Source organism: Oryza brachyantha, chromosome 5 (assembly GCF_000231095.2).
Source record: "Oryza brachyantha chromosome 5, ObraRS2, whole genome shotgun sequence".
Classification (NCBI taxonomy): Eukaryota; Viridiplantae; Streptophyta; class Magnoliopsida; order Poales; family Poaceae; genus Oryza; species Oryza brachyantha.
Window position 1 is genome coordinate 5,451,086 of NC_023167.2, and position 25,381 is coordinate 5,476,466.

General features: G+C 38.1%; 1 protein-coding gene across 2 annotated transcripts; it reads right to left on the reverse strand.

Moving 5' to 3' along the window:
• Positions 1-4,617: 4,617 nt before the first annotated feature.
• LOC102707217 (transcription factor bHLH68-like) lies at positions 4,618-13,056 on the reverse strand. 2 transcript variants are annotated; one of them, XM_006655051.3, is made up of 9 exons: positions 12,355-13,055; positions 11,557-11,947; positions 10,541-10,618; positions 10,254-10,319; positions 9,833-9,898; positions 8,720-8,773; positions 6,160-6,210; positions 5,751-5,810; positions 5,222-5,359 (listed from the first exon to the last, which is right to left on the reverse strand). In XM_006655051.3, the coding sequence occupies exons 1-9, from the start codon at positions 12,654-12,656 to the stop codon at positions 5,222-5,224; spliced, it is 1,206 nt and encodes a 401-aa protein (XP_006655114.2). In that variant the 5' UTR covers positions 12,657-13,055. The 2 variants fall into 2 exon arrangements, with proteins under 2 accessions (XP_015692830.2, XP_006655114.2); XM_015837344.2 differs by lacking the exon at positions 6,160-6,210 and having other exon boundaries at positions 4,618-5,359; positions 12,355-13,056.
• Between the last annotated feature and the right edge of the window lie 12,325 nt (positions 13,057-25,381).

A 25,381-nucleotide genomic window follows, 5' to 3' on the forward strand; every position in this document is an offset into this window, starting at 1 on the left:
GGCCTCCGCGATGCTGGTGGCAGTGGCCTTAGGCGTCACATGGCATTGGCGGTGCACGGCGGGAAGGCAGCCATGACAATGGCAGAGGACGACCGGGGATGGCGGTTGGCGGTCTGGCGACGACAAAAAAATTCGGCAGCTTGGCAGCGGTTTGAAACATCAGTGAAAATTTCGGCAACTTGGGTAATCACAGGCAGTCGGTTTAAGATGACCGCTTGTGACAAGACACATCACAGGCGGACGCCCTAACGAACCGCTTGCAATGGTACTTAATCACAACCGATCGACTCAGTGGACCACCTATGGTTACACACATCACGGACAGTCAGCTCCATTGGCCACTTGGGATGATACTTCATCGAAGGTGATCTCCTTAACAGACCGCCTGCAATTAAGTAAAATCACTGGCGGTTTGTTTTAAATAACCGCCCTTGATTTGTTTTTTAAATAAGTAAGTGTTTTTTCTTCAGATTTTTTTAGATTGCTAAGAATACCTATATAATTTTTTATTCATAAAGTTTTATTGACCCCACCTCTCCCTTTTTTTTTCAATTGGAGATGATGAATTTATTAATTTTTACACAAAATGAAGCTAGAAAGGTTATAGGATCCACATTACTTTCCTAGAAATTGTTCGATTCCTCCAAAATTCCTGAGAAATTGTTCTTTTAGAAAAAGGAGGAAAATTTGGTCACACTCATATAATTAAAGATCATTGCATATAGCAATGATATTCCTCCATTGAATCAAATCCGCAGGGTGTCTTACCATGCATCTTTCCTTCTCGCTATAGCATGGAACGTAGTAACTTTGCTTTCTTGGGGTCGACAAAGTTTCTCTTGAAATCAATGATAGGTAGATACCACACTACCTTCGCTGGACCACCCCGTTTTGACTTATTTCCCTCGTTAGCACTTTTCTTTCGCTTGTATCGAGAAGCCTTGCGGACAGGACAAGCATCTAAGTCCGCATACTACTCGTGGTACAATATGCAGTCGTTTATACATGCGCGAATTCTACGAACCTTTAACCCAAGAGGACACAAAACCTGTTTTGCTTCATATGTCATCTCAGGCAATGTGTTCTCATTAGGAAGCATTGCCTTCAATATTTCCGTACGTTGTGTGAAACTCTTGTGTCTCCATCCATTACTTGCCTTCAGCTTCATTAGGTCCAAGGTAATTGATAATTTTGGTGTGTTTTACCTTGCATTCGGCGTATAAGGGTGTCTTCGAGTTATTGACCAACCTGCTAAACTTGATGAGTCTCTCTTGTTGTAAGCTGGGTCCACAAAGTCATGTAACATGTCATGCAGCAGATTGTGATCCACATCAACCATTTCACCTTCCAATGGAGAAGGTACAAACATGTCATGCTCATCTTCATCTTCCTGGTTTTTTGCACCACTTCTGTCTGCAGTAGCAACTTCTTGCTCTCCATGCTTCACCCAACATGTGTAGCCCTCCATAAATCCTCGTTGTATCAGATGACCATGTACGTCCACTCTGATATCAAACATATTCTTATTCTTGCAATCTGCACATAGACAACACATGTAATTGTTGTTTCTTCTTTTCCTATCTTCCTCCGTGGATTTTATAAAATTTAAAACCTCATTTCTATACTCCTTGTTATGACGTTTCACAATGTTCCCATACATCCAACTTCGATCAATTGCTGCAGAAATGAACAAAATTATTAGAGAAACATCTTATAACATAAGTATTACTAAATTAATGAGAATTTATTGGTATTTTTGAGTTACTTTATCAAGATTTTGTTTTTCTTGGAAAAAGACAACAAAAATCGCCACCTTCAACCTCCCACCAAAATAGTGAACAGTGGGATATCTTCAGACAACACTAGGATGGAGTATGTATAGACTACATTAGATCTTAGTAATGGCCAATGAAAGGACATCGGTGTCAGGTGCTTAGTTATCTCAAACGGGCATACCAGTAAGCTCGTCATGGATGACTCTCATCGGTGGCAGGTCTTGCTTTTATCTCAACCGGGCCTTGTTTAAAGCCCGTCACCGATAAGGGTCATTCATAACGGGCACAAGTATTGGGCCCACAAAGATTGTGGAGATAATCCCAATTGGGCCTGAATGCATGCCTGTCACAGATGAGTACCATTAGTGATAGGCACTCACATATGCAACTTTGTTTATATCTGTATGAGTATATCTACGACGGTGTTTATTTCGCTCCGATTGAGAGATGACTTCCTTGTGACAACCCGCAAAGCCTAGTTGGGTGATAGCTAGGCCGTCAGTAGAGATAGCAACAGAGAATTCACCGTCAGGGATCACCACAGTGCCCAATCCCCGCAGTGATAAAATTTCCCCGTCCCCGTCTCCGCGAAGCACAACGGGGCATATATCGAACCCATCCCCGATTACTGCGGTGATTTTTTCATCGTGGTTTTCTTCGCCCTGTGAAACGATGCACCGGTGAACAGGCGCAGAGGGACTGGGCGGCGGTGCATCGTGCGAAGACGAGGCGGTGCGCTAGCGGATGAGGTGGTGCGTCGGGGTGGTAGCTGTTAGACGGAGATGCAACGGCCGGTCAGCCATGCCCCATGAAGCGGTGCGCTGGTGAACGGGCAGAGAAGGATGGGGCGGCGGCGCGTCGGGCGAAGAGGAGGCGGCGCGTTGGGGTGGCGGCTATCGGGCGGAGAGGCGACGGGGCGACAGGAGGACGACGCGGTGGCCGATCGGCGTGGCAAGATGGCGGCGCGTCGAGCTCCTCAGTCGAGCAGATAGGTGCCAAGTGGAGAGAGGGAACGGAGCTCCAACACCGAAAGGGTGGTCTGACCGCTGAAGTCATCATCGCTCACGTCGTACTCGTGCACCTCGATGCGGAGCAGCGCGATCGCCGAGACGGTCAACGGGTATACGAACTACTCCTCCCACATCAAGACCCATCTGTCCTCCATGGCTCTCGTCTTCTGTCCTCCATGGCTCTCGTCTTCAGTTAGTTAGGGTTAGGCTCTTATATAGCATGCCTTGCGGGCTTTTTTTTTGGGTCAAATCTATATTTGGTCCCTCAACAATATAAACTAGTCACCGCAGGGAACGGGGACAGGGCGCCATTCCCGACGGGGAAAGTTGACACCATTTGCATCCCCATGGATACTGTATTCAACCATCCACATCCCCTAATAGGTGAATTCACTGTGGGAAATCAGGTATCGGGTCCCCATTGACATCTTTAGCCGTCACATATGGAGATCTATACTAGTGTGTAAGCAATCGCATGAGATAAGTCTGTTGTCAGAGGCAGTCATCTTAATTACATGACGCCTGCAATGAATGCATTGTCACTTTTAGCTGCACTCCCAAGACCCAACCGTGTCATTTTCACCTGAAGTTTCTCTCTCCAAAAGATTGCAGCATATAGGACAAATATTTTGAAGTTGAATTGTTCAGTTCAAATTGATAAACAATGTTATATAATGTCTATGGATGTTTTGGATATTTTAGCATGGTTAATGTAGTTTCATAGGTATAATTTACCTCATATATAGTTGTGAACCGTTAGTGGTATATTATTCTAGTCATTAATTTGATGGTAGACATAAATGCTTTGGCATGACAAAAACAAGGCTTTGCACGATCGCATGCACCATGTCGCATTACAACACATCGTATCAGACGAAACATCTTGTTTTGGATGAAAAACACAGTTTCACACGAACAAACGTATTTTTTTTTACAAACCATACCGTTTCGCATCAGTTCAACATAGTAAGTCATTTTAGTTGTTTCATCTTTCTCATCGATCTACTCGACCTCCACCATCTTCAAGCTGCTGCTTGGTTTGCTCTCTAGGCCTCTGCCTCTTTTATACTACTAGTAGTATGACAGCTACTCCTATTTGCTCTATAGGCCAGCTGGCCTTTTTTACTAGTAGTTATTAACTGTATTTGCGCTATATAGATTAGTTGAGTTTTGCTTAAATTGCATCTAAGGGTCTACCCAATATGGCAAAAGGTATAATCTAGTAAGGGTCTGCCCAATATGGCAAAAGGTATAATCTAGTATATACCGTTTCAATTTTTTAATGATTCCTCAGTTACCATGGGTACAAGCGTAGAATCTCAAGACTAATATTGGTAGTTACAGTTCTATAGAAGATGGTTCGATGTCCTGCAGCACGCCCTATATATGGAGCTAAATTTCCAGTGGTGCCATGTTGATGTATGGTATTTTCTAGTTAATTACCTTCATTGTAAACCTCCTTATAACTAAAGGCTAGGATCCTACATCCATCACCCAACACTTCTCAACCTCCCTCTCTAAATATGGGATCTCCACTGACTTCTTCACCCCAACTCTAAAACATTATGTGCTCTACAATGCTCTCTTACTGGTAGGAGAACTAATCTACAATGCTTTGACCTATCTTTACTACCACAACGACTACTAATAGTAGAACTTCAAATCAACGATCGAGATTCTGACATTGATGGTAATACTGGTAGTAGAACACAACCAGCAGAGAGTATTGTAGGTAACCTCCAAAACCATACCGCACTTGGAGGTGCTGGAGATGGAATCAAAGTTAGCAAGCGTGCGAATGGTTTGAAATTTGCACGATTTGTCCCCTTTTTTCTTTTCTCTTTTTGCAAAGAAATGATTCAGCAACACGGAAGACAAATAATATTGCTGACTTAACTCTGTAAATTACTGATACAAATTAACTGTCAATATACATATATGTGATAATATATATGGGGATATGGACTTTAATAATTTTCCTACATACACCAGCCGCGCAAATGACGGAATATTTGAGACCACCGCGCAGTCGCTCCTGATAATCAAAGCACGGTATGAGCAAAGTGTTCACTAACTTGCTAGATTTACATATACATAATCAAAGGCATATATAAAACTTGCAACAAGGAGGTAATTGATCTCCTCCTTGAACTGAAAGCTTCTTTTTTCTTCCAGACACAGAAGCTTAATTAATTATACTAGCTACTCTCTCACTGATCTCATAGCATCAAGAGCAATCAGCCTTACACAGGTAGCTAATTCCTTACCAGAATGACTGCTCATGATGTTATGTATCTGATCCGTTTCATTAATTCTTAAGAGACCCTGTTTTTTTTTTTGTGTGTAAACTTCTCGTCACCATATACTCTCGAGGACGACACACACGAGCTGCTGTGCCGCCATGGATTCATGCACGAATCTCGATGAATCGATCTTCTACCGGAGGATCCCGCCAAGTGGCGCCGGGGCCCAGTAGTCAGCGGCGTTGTCCCCTCCGAAGTGAGACGTGCATGAGACTGGGACCAGGCACAGCCCCCGGCTCCTAAGGTCCCTCTTTCCCTCTTCGTTTACTCCCTAATTAATTAACAATTATATATATAATCAACTGCCATGAAATTATTTTCTGTATAGCAAAAATATATATGATAGTCTGTCAATGGAAAAAGGAAAATGAAGCAAATAATTAAGTAGAGCATTTTTAGGTACTAAGAGGTACCACTTTTTGTATGTAAATTTTGGTACTTAGGTACTAAAAGGTACTAAAATTTACATAGAAGAAAATGATATCTCATGATACCTTCTCAAGAATAGAAAAAAAAACTCAATTAAGTATGGTCCTATTTTTTGCCCTTGAAAACATAAGAGTGTATAGCATGATGCCATCTTAGTCTACATAGTACTTATGTATATATACATCATTGGAGAAATGGCTTTGAAGCTAAGCAAAGCATGCATGTGTACATACCTGCTGCTCAGGTTGGGCTGCAGGCTGCTGTGCTCCAGTGTTGCCATTATGGTTTAGCAACTGCACAAGGAACCACACGCAAAAGATATATATAGGTAAAGTTGCTTCAGTAGATCAGCTAGCTAGCTGGAATGGAATATATAATCTCTGTCTTTTTTATTTTTCTTATGCTTATAAGCTAATATTTAAATTTTCAAACTTAAACTTGGAGTTGATTTTCGATTTTTTCATCAAAGATTATTTTCATCGTTGGCTTTTAAATCGCTAAGAATGCGTATATTAAAGTTTTATTTATAAATTATTTTTGGTTTGTAAATATACTATTTAGTTTTTTTATAAAAAAACCAAACAATCACCGCCTAAATATATAGATCAAAGAATCATGTGCAATGTACAGATCTAAACTAACCTGGCCAGGGTATTCCGGGAAGAGGCCAGGGTTCCTTTCTCCACCTGGTCCCTATAAATCAAAAAGAAAGGACTGTGTCACATGTCAACGTTGCACGTACAAGCGTGCGAAAAAGCTGGGGGAGAATATTTTTTTGGGTGTGGTAAAATAATTGAACCCATGAGTTGTACTGGCCCATGGTTGTCTCAGATGGCCAATGTCAACTAAACTAACAATGTTATGGTGGTAATTAATGTCTATCTTATAAATTTTTGTGTACTTTGCTTGAATTTTTTTAATATGCCATTTGATAATGGCACCATTAATCTTGTAGCTAGTGAACTTTTTGAATGTTTAAAAATGGAACAGCCAATTTTGCTGCAACAAAACTATATATTTTTATTATTCATGTAACAGCTGAATTAATTAGACTACTTTACTCTGAAATGGTAATTATCCTTTTATTTTCCTTATATAAGTTATAACTTAAGTCAAATAATATGAGATTATATTTATATTGCATGAAACATTTTGTCCAGAAATATATTTTTATGTGAACCTAGCTAAGATTAATTTAATATGTGAGAAAATGGATTTCAATAGAGTTACAATATTTTTCATGATAAATGTGGACTACCAATGATTAACTAAGAAGGGTAGAATTTTCCTTGAATATTAATGGTCTACATCATGGATGTGAATCATGCTTAGTACTGTTCAAGCAGTACATGAGATATTTCAACTCTATGTAGGGTCTTAATCTTTTTGATATCCTAAAAATATGGTAGACTTTCTATTCTCAATTTATTCCATGCTGGATTAATAAAAACTTATTCGAAAAGCACAGGTTTCTATCCATCTTCATATGTTAGAATAAAATGGTATAATTAATATATAGCACATGCAGTTTTGCACATATGTATAAACAATTTTTTATGTTATGAATAAATATTAGCACATAAAATAAGTTTTAATATAGTCATAATTTACTAGTACAAAAATAGATTAACAGGTAGGAAAAGGCATGTTAAGCTCTGTCAGATATCATTGATTTTGTATTTTCAGAGGCTAGCATATTATATTTGATTTGATTCATGCGTGTTAATCTAAAAAGAATGTATATCAGCCACAAAAAATCCTCATTCTGTCGACAACAAAGTGGCTCTGCCCCCCACATGCCATTGATAGCAGGAGGTTCTTTATGGATTAGAGGTAATTTTTCAATGGCATACAGAACATTTTTTATCCCGTTAATACAACAAATTAGTCTGTAGTACTTGAAAATGATATGCATCCAATTGATAAAAATAGTTCGCATTACCTATATCTGGTATAATGATAGGATGGATATTTATATTAGTTTCAAACAAAGAAATTAGGTGTTATTGTGTGCCTACTATCATACATTTATTATTTAATGTTGTATTTCAATTTGATAAGAACTCCAATCATGTACATAATTCCTAATAAAGTATTAAAAATAAATTATAACAAAATACAAAAGTATTAGATAAACTGAAATGACAGAATCATCAAAAAATGAACTTTCCTTTTTTATCAGTTTGGCACATATTGCTTAAGATTTGGAAAGATATAGTTCTTATGATCCATTATTTTAATATATTAATAAAATAATCATCAAAGTATCCACTTGTTCTAAAATTATTCTAGTTATATTTTTTTATCAAATTATCAAATGTTTCTAGATTATTTTCATAAATAGAAAATTAAATATTGTAAAAATAAGGACAAAATGCACAACATTAATTGAATCCAGAATTTTAATTTGTTATTGTGATGCTTTGAGATGGAAAACTAGATATCGCAAAAAGGCAAATATGTTGATATATTTTTCTATTAATTCTCGATCTGTGTGTACAATCTACCATTTCGTGAGACATGAAACTAACATCCACCTGTGCTGACCACGTGGGAATTTGCAAACGCGAAAGAATTTTTTTTGTGGATATGCACACATAAATTCATAGAGGCTATATTAGCTTAATATCAGAACAAAACTCGCTGTCACGCATAAAGATCGTATAAAAGATGTAAAGACTTTGGCCACAAAGGTCACCAAAAGGATCATCCTACTCACCCTAACCTTTGATGAAAGTGTTTTTTTTAGAACGCCTTTGATAAAGATTTTTGTTCACCTACATATGATCTACAAAGCCCGAAGGCAAAGCAGGCATATATATATATATATATATATATATATAGCATACTATACGTACGTACGTTGGTGCCGGCCATTGGCGCTTCAAGCTAGCTAGGGCATCCTGCATGTGCATAGGAATCTTCCCTCTCTCTCTCTCTTACATATATCACTTTTTCTTATGCTTATATAAGCAAAATTTTGAATTTTGAATTTTTTATTATAATTTATTTTTTAGCCTTAGCTTTTAGATCATTAAGTATATGAAAGTTTTATCCATAGATTATTTTTGTTTGTAAATTTGCCCAAACGATCACCCCCCTCTATCACTCCAAACATTTTTGCTCCATGTGGCCATAGTGTTGTAGGTGCGTGAATACATGTGAAAGAGAAAAAAAAAAGATGCAGGTAGCTAGAGCTTACATTTTGCGTGGGACCCGTCCCGTTGGCGTCGCCCATGTATGGGTAGCTGAGAGCCTGGATCACACACAAGAAAGAAACAGCCACTTGGTCATGACCCATGAACACAGACCACACAGAGACGTACAGAGACTTGAGAGAACATTCAGAAAGTTACAAACATATAAGTTGTAGAGAGAGTCAGAGAGAGAGAGAGAGAGAGAGAGAGAGAGAGAGAGAGTAGAAATGTACTCCTACAATGCCTGCTCTACTAGCTGCTCGTCTCTGAAACACACGAATCAAGGAGTAGGAGTAGTAGTACTAGAACGACGACGGCATCGATCTCCATCAATCGATCTCTCTCTCTCTCTCGCAGCAGCAGCAGCAGGTAGCAGCTCCTGCAAACGCGCGCGAGAGCCCATGCACGCAGCAGCAGGGAGCAGAGACACTCTCTCTCCCCCGCGCGCGCTAACTTTAACAGCGTGCGCGCGCGCTCCGACCCTACTACGCCCGGCCCCCCATCCTCTCATCTTTTCGCTTCCCGCGCGCGCGGCACGCACTATATCATGTACGTACCGGCTCTCTCTCTCTCTCTTACATGTGGCGACATTCCCCTGTGGGCTCCACTTTGCAGGGAGACAGCAGCAGGTGTTGGAAAATGTTGTTACCATGGTCGAATTAAGTCATGTCTATATATATATTAGAGCAACTTCAATACTATAGCCAACTGCTGGTTATAAATTATCTATGGTTAATTCATACAATAGTTATATACTACATAATTAATATCTGGTTACATCTGTCATATATACATGTGTCTTAGAGTCCGTGCTACAGCTGACTATAAATTTATAGCCCGCTGCTCTGTTCTACTCTCTTATCACCTTAAAATATACTTATAGTTGGCTTATAGTCTATTGTACCTGCTCTTGTGGACATGTGCAGTCATCTACTAACCGCACACAGAGATCTACCATGCATGCAATATTATTCCCTGTTACGTTCGTCCATACTTATTCGATCTCACCAAGGTCCTAGATGTGCCCAACACACATGACCTGTATATATATATTCCCTCTATAGACACACCCAATAGTGTAATATAGTAACAATATGAATAGAGAGAGATTGGACGACCTCAATTTGACTCAGGAGGAATCTGATATAGCCAATGGTCTCTTGCAGTACAGACGCTGTGTCAGTCTGTAAAAGGAGGCACGTGTGTCAGAGATATACTTTAGTTGGACACAACCCCTCGAGTGATCGAAACCAGCAAAAGGAAATAAAGGAGCCAAGATAGATGCATATGCATGGCACAAACTATAGATAACTGCATGTAACAGCATGATCATATATAAAACTACTACTATATCATATCCATATGTAGCCTATATGTGTGTCCATACTGTGCATGAAGATACATTCAGATCTTGCTATATATATCGTATGTATAATAGTGCATCAATAGAGAATGCAAGTGATTGTAACTGTTTGCTTATCTGAAATGATCCAAGCCGGCTGCTAATTAAGTGGAGATCAGATATTAATTTTCAGTTACCTTGCCGAATGGGGATACTATCTGATGAAGTGCGGTTATTCTGTCGCCTAGCCTCTCCTTCCTCACCTGAATCAAATCATCACAGCCAGAAACCTCTTAACGTACGGGTTAACATGCTAATCCAAGATTCCATGTCACTTGACGGCAATGGAAACTACTTCCAAAATGTGTGATTTTGTGCACGAACTTCCAAAGTGAGCGCCCTTTATGCGTGCGTGCAAGAGAGAGAGAGAGAGAATGAGTTGTGTATGTGTGTCAAGGAAAGCAGGGAGAGCTGAGGAAGAAACCTTTAGAGTAGATTGTGCTGAAGAGGAGGCCTGAACCCTAGCCTTCTTGAGAGCCGAACCAGTCGCAGTGCTGTTGCACTAGAGAAAGACAAAGAAGCACAAAGCGTGAATAATCATGAGCCCATTTCAGCTTGTCCCGAGAAGAAAAGAACCATCTCTCTAGCTTCTCCTAAAGTGATTTCTCCCCAGTGATTCTGCTCCATCTAAACACATGTACACACACTGACCTCTTATGTACTACAGCATGCAGTCATAAAGAAGAACAAGGTGAAGGAATAATATGACCAATTTAAAGATCTCAGTTTAGCTCTGCCAATGAGTGTACATAACCTACACTCTTACCAAGAGATCATGAAAAGAACATGCTATGCAAACATCAAGTAGTAACTTTGACCAGACTGGATTTCCATGGGACATGAAAACATGTACTTTTTCATGGAAATAAAAAATAAATGAAACAACACTTTTAATTCATGGAACTATGGAAGACAAAATGCACCATTGCCAAGAGATTGTATTGATTATTGACAGCCCATAAAAGCCTTGGCCTAGAGGATGATTAGCAAGAACATGATCAAAATTATAAACTTTTTCTACCAAACACGGCAATAAGAGGAAAGAGAAGTGTGCTTTGGAAACTGCAACATTTCAAGAGGAGATGAATATATGTTATATATATAGTCGATGAAAACCTAAAGATCTGTCGTCAAACATGTAAAGTTCAATATATTACCTCTCGTTTTGGAAACACCTGGTGATCGATTGCATATATTCTACGTAGATTTTTTATAAAAGATAATACTACAAGATAAACTTAAATTACATAAATTATTTTAGCACCTAAATTGAACATCTCTGTTGAAACAAGCCACATGAAAAAAAATGCCAAACATTATCTTTAAAAAAAGAAAATGCCAAAATTAAGAAACAAAACAACATCTACTAGTACTTGACTGCTAATATATGATCTACTAGATCACACAGGAATTAATCAATCTACCATGCATCTATCTTACCTCGGATGAATTATCAGAGTTGTGGTGGTGACTCCTGAGCTCCGGCGGCGCGGCGGTGTTGGAGAAGTCGAGCATGTTGCTGGTGGTGATGCATGACCTAGGAGAGGAAGCCAGGAGCATCTGGCTGAGCTGAGACTTACTGGCGCCTCCTGCTGCAGCCTGGATCTGATCGTGCTGATCTCCAGCAAGGTGGCTCCCATAGAAGCTGTAGGCAGCGGCAGCAGCAGCAGTGGTAGCTGCTTGAGCCATGGAGGCCTCCTCCTTCATGGCACCTGCAGCAGCCATGCATGCAGCGCTCGCAGCTGGGGCGTGATCTCCCCAGTTCTCTAACCCCTTTGACAGGAGAGCTGCAGTGGCGCTGTACCTCTCCTGATCTCCAGCTAATCCCCCACTGTGTTGTTGGGGTACACACAGATGAACACAAAGCACATCAGTCCATGGAGATGGAAACAAGTGCAGAGTTAGTAACATGAAACACATGCATGCGTATATATCTCTTTTGATGATGGGGGGTTAGCGAAAAAGAGGAGAAGAACATTAGGAAAGGCTTGATCTGCTATAGGACAAAGTGGGTTAACTACTTTATTCCTTCCCCTAGAGTTACAGTTAATTATAGTTTCATTTACATGGATGATAAATGATTGGCTTGTTTCTTAATTAGTTGATTCGATCTCCTCCCTGCATGAACATGATCAGGGCTGGGCATATACTTATGTCATGCAGAGTTTTCAAGGGTGAAGTGAACACAATATAGAAGTAGAAATACTTGGAGAAATTAAGAGAGAGAGAGGTGTTTACAGAAGCAGTTGGCTCCATGACTCCGGCAAGTTCTCCTGGCCACCGCCGTCGTGCAAGCTCGGAAGAGAGGCGGTGCCGGCGCCGTTCATCGGAACTAGACCTGAAGAGCCGTGCTGAAACTGCTGGGAGAAGATCAGCGAGGGAGAAGACAAGGAGGGCATGTTAGGAGAGGCCTCTTGGTCAGGCTCATGGCATGGCTTCAAGCTGCCCATCAAACCGCCGGCGGCGGTGGCCGTGCCTGTACCACTGCCACTCCAGATCATCTGCTGCACCAGAGAGCTCTGGAATTCTCCTCTATTCATCGTCACTGATACTGACAGAGGATTAGTAACCAGGATATGTACGAGTTCTTGCAGCGATTAAGCTGGGAAAGGAATGTGTGTTTTGCTAGCTAGCTGTGGCTATATCTCTTTGCATGCACCCTTGTGAACTGCAAATCTCAGGTCAATCTTAAAGAGGCCAGTGGCTTAATTTTTTTTTTGTCTGAGAGAGATAGGGGTGTGTGTTTTCTTGGGAGAGGAGAGGAACAGCTGCTGCAACAACAACAAGAAGGAGCAGGAGAGAGAGGAGATGAGGAGGAGGAGGAAGAAGAAGAAGAAAAAGCATAGGGCCTGTTTGTTGAGGAATCTGGGCTTTGTTTTGTTTTCCTCTCCTCTCTTCCTTTTGCTTCACTCCTTTATTTGTGAACTTTCCCTTGCTTTCCTCCCCTCTCCCTGCATCCTCTCTCACTCTTTTCTCTCTTACTCACACATAACCAATTTTTCCCCTCATATTTTTGTTTTCTTTATTTCCATTCTTCCCTGTCACTTTTGCTTTATCATTAAAGTGGTGTAGGAAAGGTATGTGAGACACACCATTCCGGACCAAAAGGAGCGGTTTAAAGACGAAGCCGGTGCTTGCTAATACTATAATTAATCTCTCTCTGGGATATGTTAATTACTCTGGGATATGTTAATTACAAGCTTGTTCCTTTCAGGATAACAATTAATTAAGTGGGAGATCATCGATGCATGATTATTAGCCATGAAGACCAGGAATGGAGCGAGCTAATTAAGCTAGCATTTTTGTACTGTTGTTACATTATTACATGCATGTGTGTATAGATGCGAGTAACCTCTGCAACACGCACATACACAGGGGATATATAGATGCAGCGGGAACAAACAACAGTGCACGCATGCACGCACAGAAAGCGATCATTCGTGCAGGAGTGGAAAGAATATCCGTTTACTTCATATATTCGTCCTCTGATGAATGTGTCGTTATTTGTATCTGTATCACGGATCACCAGAAACAATACGGTTTTATTGCTTTTTTCGAGGAGAAAAAGGGACATTATACCAGAAGTGGTAGTATATATACGGCTTAATTAGTGATACGGTTATGTTATACGTACGACACAATTTTAGTACATGCGTTCGACTGAAACACTGTAACCATGGATGACACAAAGGGTCAAGTGAGTAGTATTGTAGCCGTTGATCAATTGGGTTATACATAAGTCAGATAGTCGAGTCGTACGCATAGCAATTTCCTTTGGAATAATGAAACTCTTTTGGGATGTGTTAACTCTCGGCCTCTGCATTAACTAGGGATGCACGCACATTTACTTTACACCATTGTGGTTAACTAGCAGGCTGATCAGTGACTGGAAAATAATTTTTGGCTCAAACTATCATATATGTGTCTATAGAGATTTAAAAACAAATAGTGAAAAATATACTGCGACGAAAATGCCCCAAAATCAACAGAAAAATTGAGTTTTAAAACTTAGATCTTTGCTTATGCTTATAAGCTGAAGGCTAACGATAAAAAACTACCCATACTTTGTTTGGGATGTAATGTGCTATATTGCATTCCCGATATTTGGTCGTATCAGCTCGGCCAGTGAAGGGATCCACACCAGCAAAAAGATTGCTTGACTAGCAACCGAACAGGTGAGGACCAAGCAAATCTTGTTTGTTTTAAGAAAAAATTTGATGCTCAATATCGCCCAAAAGCTGATAAAGCATATTTGTAGAACAAACTGATTGATTTAAAGCAGCCAGCTACTTGTACAGCTTTTTTAAGCTCTCATTTTTCCCCTAAAGTGCATATATATTATAGTAGCATTAATATGCCCTCTTGATTTCTATTTGAAAAGCCCTAGGATCACTTTTATAAAGAAAAATTGTGCAAACAAATAATAATGGTTTAATTATAAAACAGTACCCTTTCAATAAATCATTTCATAGTCTATTAAAACATGGAATATCTCAATTTCATTATGTTACTTATTTTTCCAGGAAACTAGTCGAAGATGCATGTAACATATAACATAAATGCGGCATATCATTCACTTCAATTAACATATTATCACCTGGTATATGTATATTCATAATTTGCTAGCTAGCAAGTTTGGTCTGTTTAAGGCATACAAATGCTCAGCGTTTCTCAATTTAGTCCATGGTTATTCCATGAAAATTTTAAGCAATACAGGATTGCTATAAGTACCCAAAACATATATATTTCCTCACTCAAATAGTACAAATGCAGAAAAAATATGGGATATATGGATCTGAATCGATCGCAAGAAAACTGTATTCAATCACAAGCACAAATTCAAGATGATATTTATTTGAATCATATAAATATTTGAATGAATTACATAATATTAATGATACTGGTGATGACTGTGAATTAAGCATTCCATGTTATCTAAACTTCATTTTTTATGAATTTATCTTTGAAACTCATTAGGTATATCGAATATAGAGTACATGGTAATTTTAGAATCAGTACGTATGCAACCCCTCGTAAACAAAGTGAGAGCATGTTTGACGAAAAAACACATTACATGCCCTTGAACAGTACTAAACAGGCCTAATTATTTTTATCCACAGAAAACACTTTTTTTTATTTCTTGCACTTTTTATATTTATTTTAAAAATAAACAGTCCCAAAACTTATGGCAAAATTACACCGTTTGGTAACGCCATACCACTGGTATATAAGACAACGCTACCACACGTACAAGTCTCTTGGCATGGCAAGGGTGTTGCAAAGTAAGCTAAATTGGCTGGCTAAAACCTCAGTGTGGGAATGGTTAGTTTCAGTCTGTTTATCCGCTTGAACCTATCCATAATATGCTTCATTGTATTTGAAATGTGCCCTTTAATTTAACGGACCAAATGGTTCTAATCCTAATAACCTAGGATCTATGGATCGATCCATCTAGCTATTGTACTCATTTTACCCATTTTATTTATATCTATTTAGTACGTATAAACCCGGATCTAAAATTTTTAAACTCATGTTAACACTACAAAATTTATCAAATTTGGCTAAAATTTGGTGAAACGGTACAAGAGCAACTTTCTATAAACTTTGATCCATTTCTATATGTGGGACCCACATCGGTCTCTTCTCCTATAAATTAGGTTATCCATATGCTATCTCCGTTTTATTGTAAGTCTTTCTAGCCTTGCCTAAATTTATTCATTGATGAGTGTATATAATTTATATATGTGTCTAGATTCATTAGTATCTGTATAAATCTAGACAATGCTAAAAAGACTTACATTGTGAAATGGAGGAAGTATCACATATTCACACAATGAGCTCAGCATGGATTGACCCTATTGAACTATATGTTCATGAACTAAAACAAGGTTTAGATTAGTCCATATCTTATAATCATTCCCATCCTTACTAAAAACACTACCTTGCCAATAGATTATGACATGACAGTGTTAATTATCCTGCCACGTCAGGGACAACGTGGTGCTCAAATGGTATAGATTTGAAAATATTTTTAGGGCCATTATTTTTAAAACAAATATTAAAAATGTATCAGTTGTAAAAAAAAACCGGCAAAATCCAATAAATTATCTTTTCAGAGATAAGCACTAAAAATTATGGACTACTGTTACCTTAGGAACTCTCGGAGTGGAGTTGTTTGCTAGTAGAAGGCTCACGACCATGTGAATTATTAATTGGATCCCAAGCAGGGTTACGTGTTTTTCATCAACGACCATATAGGAGTACTTAATCTACAATTTAATTCCATTACCTGTGCCAATTAACACCATGATTTTTCTTAGCAAAAAGGAAGGGTTAACATCATGCTTACATTCTGTTACTCCACCTACCTTCGAATAAAATTCCTTTTGCAAGCATGCAAGGACAAAAATTAATAGTCAAAACAGCACAAGCCACTGGCAGCACCGTCGGCAAAGCTCCACGTATCCATGCATGTGGTGGCTTGATGGCGAAGTGATGGAGCCAACTCCAGCATCATGTCGATCCTACGTGGCGACTGCAGAGAATTTTTAAAAAAATAATAATCTGGCTCCAAGAAATTAAAATCGTAGAATTCACGTCAACGAGAGTACAGAAATTAAGATATACAATACATGATCTCATGATGGTAGTACTCAGTACTCCTTTTGAAGTACATGTGTACACACTTGTTAATACGCATTAATTACTTTTAAGGCTGCGTGATTTAGCCAGAACTATCTGATAAAAACATGTACGTACATGTAGAGAACACGCTAATCACTCCGTAATCCTCACTGTCTCCGGCCCTCGCCCAGTCATGTCGATCAGGAAAGGCAGCCAACAAGCTGAAGGCACGTGTAGGGCAATAGAATATATATCGTTATAGCTAGCTAAAATGCGTGTTCTTCACCTTTCATATGCCCAGATAGATGATAAATTACAATAGAGACACTTTGATTGGGAACTGTGACTTTCTTATACTGATCAAATGACGTTTTTAGCGAGCAAATTATGTGTCCAGAAAGTAAACTGTTCACTTTATTCTATATTATAAGATTTACTGAGTTTGTCTAGATTTTTTCCATATATTAATGTATTATGTATAAATTCATTACCACATAAATATGTCTAATTAAACTCATTAGCACATAAATAAATCTAAGCAAGCCCGGGGAGAATATTTATGAAGTAGCTAGTACATATCGATGAAGAAAAATAGAACTAGCAATTATTGGTTTGCTTCAATCAAATAGCCATCAAAATTAAGTGAATTAACACTTCTCTTCCTCCAAATTAATAGCCAAAACAAAATGAGAAGATAACTAAGCAAAGTATACCATGTGTATACATTAAGCATGAAGCTAATTAATTATACAGGCCACCTGATTAATTAGATCCATGGAGAACATGTTGAGGTGCAAGGTGAGAATTTTTTATATGTGTGTAATGATTTTACTTTCTGATGAAGTCAGAGAGGTGGACATGGATGTGAAAGCAAGTGCAGGGTACATGAATGAAGGAACATTTGGCGTCTTTTTTCGCGTAGAGTGTATCGATAGATTGTACTTTTGGTGAAAGCCGCTTTAGCTGAAAGCTCCTCGTCTCTCTCTCTCCCTGCTTTTTTGCTCCTCTCTCTCGATCGATCCATGCATCTCTGCTTTTGAGATCTTGGCTTACATATAGATAGAGCCCTATACGTTAATTAGCACACACTTGTCGTGCCAGTACGTGTTCATGCAAAAACAAATTCCCAATTAATTGACACTGTCGTCGTCGTTGTGTTAAGCTAGCTAGTGTTCCCTAGCTATATATGCACCAATGTATAAAACCCATGCATAGGGCCGGCTGGTCAGCTGTGCTGTGCTGTGCTGTGGTGTTTTAAAGCCTTCCTTGGGTTGTGATTTACGAATCGATCGATGTGACAATTAATTGTCACATATGATGATATGGAATATATGCATGCGTCCTATCTATCGATCAACTGTATTTTCGACCTCAGAATGTTGTGGTGGTATTCTAGCATAGCTGTAGATAGAAAGCATATATACATTTTTATGACTTAAAACCAGGGGTGGAACCAGAAATTTATTAAACCTAGGGCTTAATAATAAAATATAAATCTTTTGAATAAATTTTAACTAAATATTAATAATTTTTCCATGCGATTTTTGGGCCAGGCGTGGGGCTCCAGCCCAAGCTACCCCACTCCTGGTACCGCCCATTCTTAAAACCATGCGTGCAGTTTTTGTGACATAATGGCTTTATTTTAATAAAATATAAGTATTTATATATTGTTTAGCATAAACTAAGATTGAGAAGAAAAAACTATGGTATACCTTAATACGAGGGATATATGAGTGTGTGAGAATAGGTGGAGATAAAATCAAAAAAAAATTTAATGAGAAGTGATTGATTAAATAAGTAATAGTCTACCATGAATACTTATATTTTAGAATGGGGAGAGTACACGTTATGCGATAAAGAGCAGCCGGCGTGCTGCTAGTAACCCATGTTTGATTCTCCAGACCACGCTCACATATTAATAAAATTGACATTGGCGGCTTTCTTCCCATTGTCTAACTTTATAAATTTCAAAAGATGTATGTACGAAAAAACATCTTGCTTCACTGATTGTACTTAATTTAATTTTTTAGAGATGTTTTATGTAAGAATCATTCATGAAAAGTAGACCAACTTAATTAGACTGTTTTAGAACATATATGAAATGTTCCAGTAATTTGAGGTTGCTCAATTCATTGAGATGTCAACTGTTTTAACCTCAATCGTATTTGAGTATCTGAGGTACGGTTTGCAACTTGTCAGATATGGACCGTCATGGATGGCTCTTTAGTTGTGGTTCCCTTTGTAGCTTACCAATTGGATTTTGTTTGATTTATTGTTGTTACAAATTGGTCTGTGCATGTTTGTTGTGATTGATCTCAAAGAAATGATCATATAAAATTATAAACTAACATGTATAATAATATAAAATGCTCTAATCACATGTGTCAAATTAAAGAGTATGATAAACTTATGTTGAGCTCTTACTAATGATAAAGCTCTTGAACAGATTCATCCATTGAAGACCTTTAAAATGTCCACCATCACCAATGACACAGGAAAATTATAACACATATGATAATTTCAGTAATTATGTCCACAGATGAATATACTCTATATGAAAAAAAGAAGATTAAAATGAAACTTTTTGGAATGTGTGCTTTTGTTTGTTACAGTTGGACATTTACTAAAACGATCATTAATTATCATTTTCTTGTTGTGTATATTCCCATGCTCTACACGCTTGCGAGGGAAGAAACTTCTAGTACTAATCATATTCTTCAATACAACCCTACATAGCTAGCTAAATAATGCAAACTATTTTATCCAACTGTCGTTATAGTTATAATAAACAAGTGGCTTAAAGTGTACGTTAATTAAGGCCTTGTTTAGTTCCCTAAATTTTTTTTCCAAAAACATCACATCGAATTTTTGGTCACCTAAATGAAGCACTAAACATAGATGAAACAAAAAATTAATTGCACAGTTATGGAAGAAATCTTGAGACGAATCTTTTGAGCCTGATTAGCTCATGATTAGCCTTAAGTGCTACAGTAACCAACATGTGCTAACGACGGATTAATTAGGCTTAAAAGATTTGTCTCGCAGTTTCTCGGCTAGCCATAAAATTCGTTTTTTCATTCGTGTCCGAAAACCCCTTCCGATATCCGATCAAACATTTGACGTGACACTTCTCTCAAAAATTTTCTCAATCTAAACAGCCAGCTCAGAATTATCACGAATGATTGATATACCAGGCTCACTGTACTTACATCTGGGCAGACCCTATAGAGTAAATACAAATTTAATCATACACCCTAAAGCAGTGACATGTATGGTACATATATCTGTTAGGTCTACATGACTATAAAATATAAAAATTAATTAACTAGTAGGCTATCTCAAATTTTAGCTGCTCTACTTACCCATCTGTTAGGTACAAAGCTAGCTAATGTATCCACTGCCGTGCAATATAGTAATTAGATGCCAAGTAAATTAATTAAAGTGGAGGAACACACGAGAAAAAAAATAAGCTATATAGCTAGAGACATCTAGGTTCGATCAATCAACAGTTGCAGTAAAACTCATATATAATTTTGGACTAATTTATGAGACGAATCTATTGAGCCTAATTAATCCATAATTATCATATGTGATGCTACAGTAAACATGTGCTAATTATGGATTAATTAGGCTTAAAAACTTTTGTCACACGAATTAGCTCTCATTTATATAATTAGTTTTATAAGTAGTTTATATTTAATATTCCAAATTCATCCGTGACACGGACTAAAGTTTAGTCCTGGTATCCAAACACCACCGTAAAACCTAGATCAGCTAGCCATTCTGCATAACATAATCAATCAACTATACTGCATGGCGTGTTTTCTGGCGCTATCTATCATGCCAATATCATATGGGCATGGATTAATTAACAAGATTAATGGGCAAAATAAAGCAAAGCATGGTGCCTGCCCTGCATCAAGCTGGGCACCGGCCGGCCGTACGCTGCTCCAAAATCTTTGTCGGGACAGCAAGTCTTTTCCAAAGGAAAACCCGTCTTTTCCTGCTTCTGCAGGCATTGAAACTGCTTCTCTCTCTTCACTCTGGGGGGTTTGGATTGGAAAAGGTTCTGGGAGAAGTGTCACGTCAAATATTTGACCGAATGTCGGAAGGGGTTTTTAGATATGAATAAAAAAAACGAATTTCACGGCTAGCCTAGAAACCGTGAGACGAATCTTTTGAGCCTAATTAATCCGTTATTAGCATATGTTGATTACTGTAGCACTTATGGCTAATCATAGACTAATTAGGCTCAAAAAATTCGTCTCAACATTTCTTCCATAATGGTGCAATTAGTTTTTTATTTTATCTATATTTAATACTTTATTTAGGTGTCTAAAAATTCGATGCGATGTTTTTGGAAAAAAAATTTAGAAACTAAACAGGACCTCTGTGTTGTTTCGTAGCTGCAACTATCGAGGGAATCTTAGCATGCATAGCGTTCTTCCTTTGGTTTTGTCTTGTTTCTTCAGGATGATATTCGCCACTACGATCACCGGATGAGATAGATCGATGATCAGGCGAGCTTAGGCTAGTACTCGTCACTCACTCACTCAGTCACACGTCACCATCTAATCACACGAATCTCGATCGATTAGGGGATGGTCACTGCATGGAATTGCCCGGACAAAGGGAATAGTGATACAGGAGGGGTCTGTTAATAATGTATCCTTTCCCATACCTTGTGGCAGTGATCCATTTTACTACCGATGGGAACACACACACACACACACACACACACACATATATATATATATATATATATATATATATATATATATATATATATATATATATATATATATACACATGTAGCACTGCAGAGGATATTTAAGCCCCAACAAAGTCTCATCAGTATCGATTCCTTATATGACACTAAGTAAGTTGTGTTATTGGATTCTTTGGAAAAAATAAACAGCTGATGCTTTGAGACAAAATAAAAATTAACAAATTATAATTCTCCATTGCAAAGGAATAAAAAATTAATCGTCTTCATCACAAATTAAATAAATTGTACCGAGTGAGCAATATTGCTGAAATTCAATAATTGTGCAAGGTATAACCTCGAATAATTTTTAAGCAGATTTCATGTGCTCATTAAAACATATTCTTTCTATGTAATTGGTACCCGTTAAAAGAAATTTACTTCTAGAAACCTCAAAATCCGTGAGGCCACATCGTCATCGCCATACATCATCAATACGTGTACGTGTACGTGGTCCTCTCTTGTGGAAATTTTCGTTGAAAAACCTAGCTAGCTTTCGGTAATAACCGTTCAATTCGGTACGTGCATGCGTGGTTGGTACCAAGCTCTTGTCAAATTGGCATTTGTATATACACACACACAAATTTAGCATATATACCACATATATATTGCCTGTTCACACAAGCAAGAAGCTAGCTTGCACGCAGGCACGGTAGCTAGCTTCTGAAAGCAACAAACTAAAGTCGGTGTGACTGACACAAATGTATACTATGTGCAAATTAATGTATCGTTTATGCAAGATGTGTATATATATTTCTCAAAGTAATAATGTTATATATGTTCAGTGGTAGGTGGCAACGACCACATATTCGATCTCTTGCATGCGCGTGCACTTCCATTAATCAACATTGCGTGGGTCCCATGATTAGCCAATTGCTGAAAATATGTCAAATAACGTATTAGCGATAGAAATAATTCGTCAACAAATTATTTTACTTGTGCTATTATTGATCTAAAACTATATTGAGAAAAACTTGATGGAAATGCCTCAAACGATCCAAAAAATAAGTTTTATAATTTAAATTTTGACAACAATATGTACATGTAAGGTTAAAAGATGGGGTTTATAATTTTTTTCACTATCATCCTTTTACTTCTGCTTATATTTATAAGTTAAATTATGAAATTTTAACATTAAATTTGGAGTTGATTTTAAAGTTTCTTTTTACCGAAGTTTATTTTTCAGCGTTGTCTTTTATATCGCTGGCTAACAATACGTATGTAAAATTTTATTTATAAATTATTTTTTATTTGTAAATATGCAGTTTGATTTTTTTCACGATCACTCTCTTTGTGCATAAATATATATGTGCTGTCATGCCATTGTTGTATGTGTAATTAAGCACAGTTCGAATAATTAATTTGATGATGGCCTTGCAGGAAAGAATCAATATGATGATGGTACTTTTCGCAAGAGGTCAACACCAAGAACGGCAACAGAAAGGGATCGCGACACGTAGAATATCGTATCACCGTCGTGTGTAGAAACCGTATACGTACGTACGTATAGCTAATCGTATATACGTAAATGAGACGGTGACTACCAAAAAAGCTACTCTACGTACGTACACGAGTGTGATGACACGACACCCGTCTCTTTAATGAATTGCTTTCTTTAATTTAATTAGCTACGTAGGTATATATATAGCATTTCAGATGAATGACGCGTAATGTCCTGCGTTTGTCGGCCAACGCGCGATATATATATACATCGAAACTACCAAACAAACAATATATTATATATGCGCAAGAATTATAAACATTATTGCTAAGTGCATCGGTAATGCTAATTTAGTAATTAGGCTGCGTTTGGACGCGAATAGGTTATCTGACGCGAAAAACGTAGTAATAAATTAGTACATGATTAATTAATTATTAGATATAAAAAATTATAAAATAGACTAATATAATTTTTAAAGCAAATTTTCTATATAAACTTTTTATGAAAAACACATTGTTTAGCTGTTCATGAAGCGTGTGCACGAAAAATAAGCGAATCTGGCTTATTAATCCGAAGGAACAAACGTGTGGCCTTAGTTCATATGTTTAATTTTATGCAAGAGTTAGGGTACGGTTTGCCCTTGATCATGCACCTTCCTGTGTGGGGTACGTGTGCCTCCCGTTTTGCTTGTAAGTAGGGCCAAGCTACCACATGAAACCCTACAAAAGCTAATATATGTATCTATCCATCTATCTACAACTATGTCTATACATGTCTAGCTACGCCATCATGTAGAACAGCCGTTACGTGGGTCATGGCAATGCAACGGGGACAAGCAAGCAAATGCAACAAGCTAGAGCTAGATATATACATACTTGCTTTTTTTTCCTTGACGCTGTTAATCATTTATTTTATTTAAAAATTTACATAATTATTAATTATTAATTTATTTGATTTACTACCGAAGATGCTTTAAACATAACTTCAAATTTTTCATATTTGCAAAAAATAATTGGATGAGACAAATGGTTAAACGTAAATTAACAAATCAAGGCCATATATATATATAGTATACATGTGTGTTGTGTTCATGCACATGATGGCGGGGGGCAGAGGTATAGTGTATTGGTCGGGGTCAGCCGATCCCGATGAACTCCGATAAAATCCATTGTTATATTGTTTATGTAGCTAATATAATACTAAAAATTAATTAAGAACAGTATATTTTGATCCTATTGACCCTGATGAACTAATTTTCTATCTCCACTTCTAATGGCACATGCATCTGCTCGAATGTTCCATCTACATATGATGCATATGTATGGTTATGTGTGGCATGGTCTACGTGTGTAGATAGCTTCAATATTATCTTGTGCGTGAAGTGACTTGGCAGCAAAGCACTGGTGACGCCATGAGAGCTAGCTGTCTGTGTGTGCATGTGTAACACTACTATAGCTGGTTTGCCTGTCAGAACAAAATGGGTTGTTGGAGGCGCTCATGGCAGAATGATTGTGTGAATCGTGGGTTGGAATTATCCGGTAGTAGTAGTAGCTAGCGCTCTCTCTCTCTCTCTCTGCTAGATTGATTGCTGCAACGGCCGGCATGAATGGAATATTTGTGATGCTCAAAGATGAATTAAGGTTGTTTCGTCACACTAGATAGCTTAATTTGTACTACTTGGCCGGGCACAACAGGTTATCCTTTAATTAGTACTTAAGTTTGTAAAGATAGAGTAATTAATTAAGAAGAACGCACGAGAATATATACTCGCACATACAGTCCCAAAACATGCCACGTTTTAGCAGTGGCACCGTCTAATTCTCGTTCTCATCAGTTTTGCCTGAAAACAAAGAAAATTTTAGTCAGATATTGGACAACTCAGGTTGTTCCAAGGTTCGTGCATCTATAGTATCCATCAACCTTATCAACTTCTCTGCTGCCTCTGCGCCGCCATATTGGTGTGTGAAACTCTCAAGCGGGAGATCGATCAAAGACATGGAGTGTTGTAATTGGTACAGCATCGAATTCGGTGAGTGGTGTGGTGAAGGCATAGAGAAATCACAAAAACAAAGCAGCTATATAAGTTTAGGTTGTGCGGATTTAGTGGGTGTTCTTATGATGTTATTTCGAATACAAGTTGAGTGAGTTCAGGTTAACGTGTTCTCTAGGTTTTTTGGGATCCAGCCCCTCTCTTATTGGGCTAGGTCCTTCTTTTATAGTGTTAAGGAGATACCATAATGGTTCTTTGAGAGAGTGTGTCTACAACATTCTATTAAATGTGTCTTGTGTTTTCTGGGGAAGCCATTAATATGCATACTCTATCCCTACCAATGGGACATGCTATGTGACTCGCAGAGCTAGAAGTCGGTAGCCCATGGGGGCCTATCAACCCTCCACATGCCACATACCCAAGATGGAGATGTAGTGGATGGTCT

Bases quoted from the DNA above. Each gene is read 5' to 3' on its own strand.
- LOC102707217 (XM_006655051.3), bottom strand. From the start codon at position 12,656: ATGAATAGAGGAGAATTCCAGAGCTCTCTGGTGCAGCAGATGATCTGG. The intron at 11,948-12,354 runs GTAAACACCTCT...CCAACAACACAG, and splicing joins TCATGGAGCCAACTGCTTCT to TGGGGGATTAGCTGGAGATC. The intron at 6,211-8,719 runs GTAAGCTCTAGC...TTTGATTTATAG, and splicing joins GGACGGGTCCCACGCAAAAT to GGACCAGGTGGAGAAAGGAA.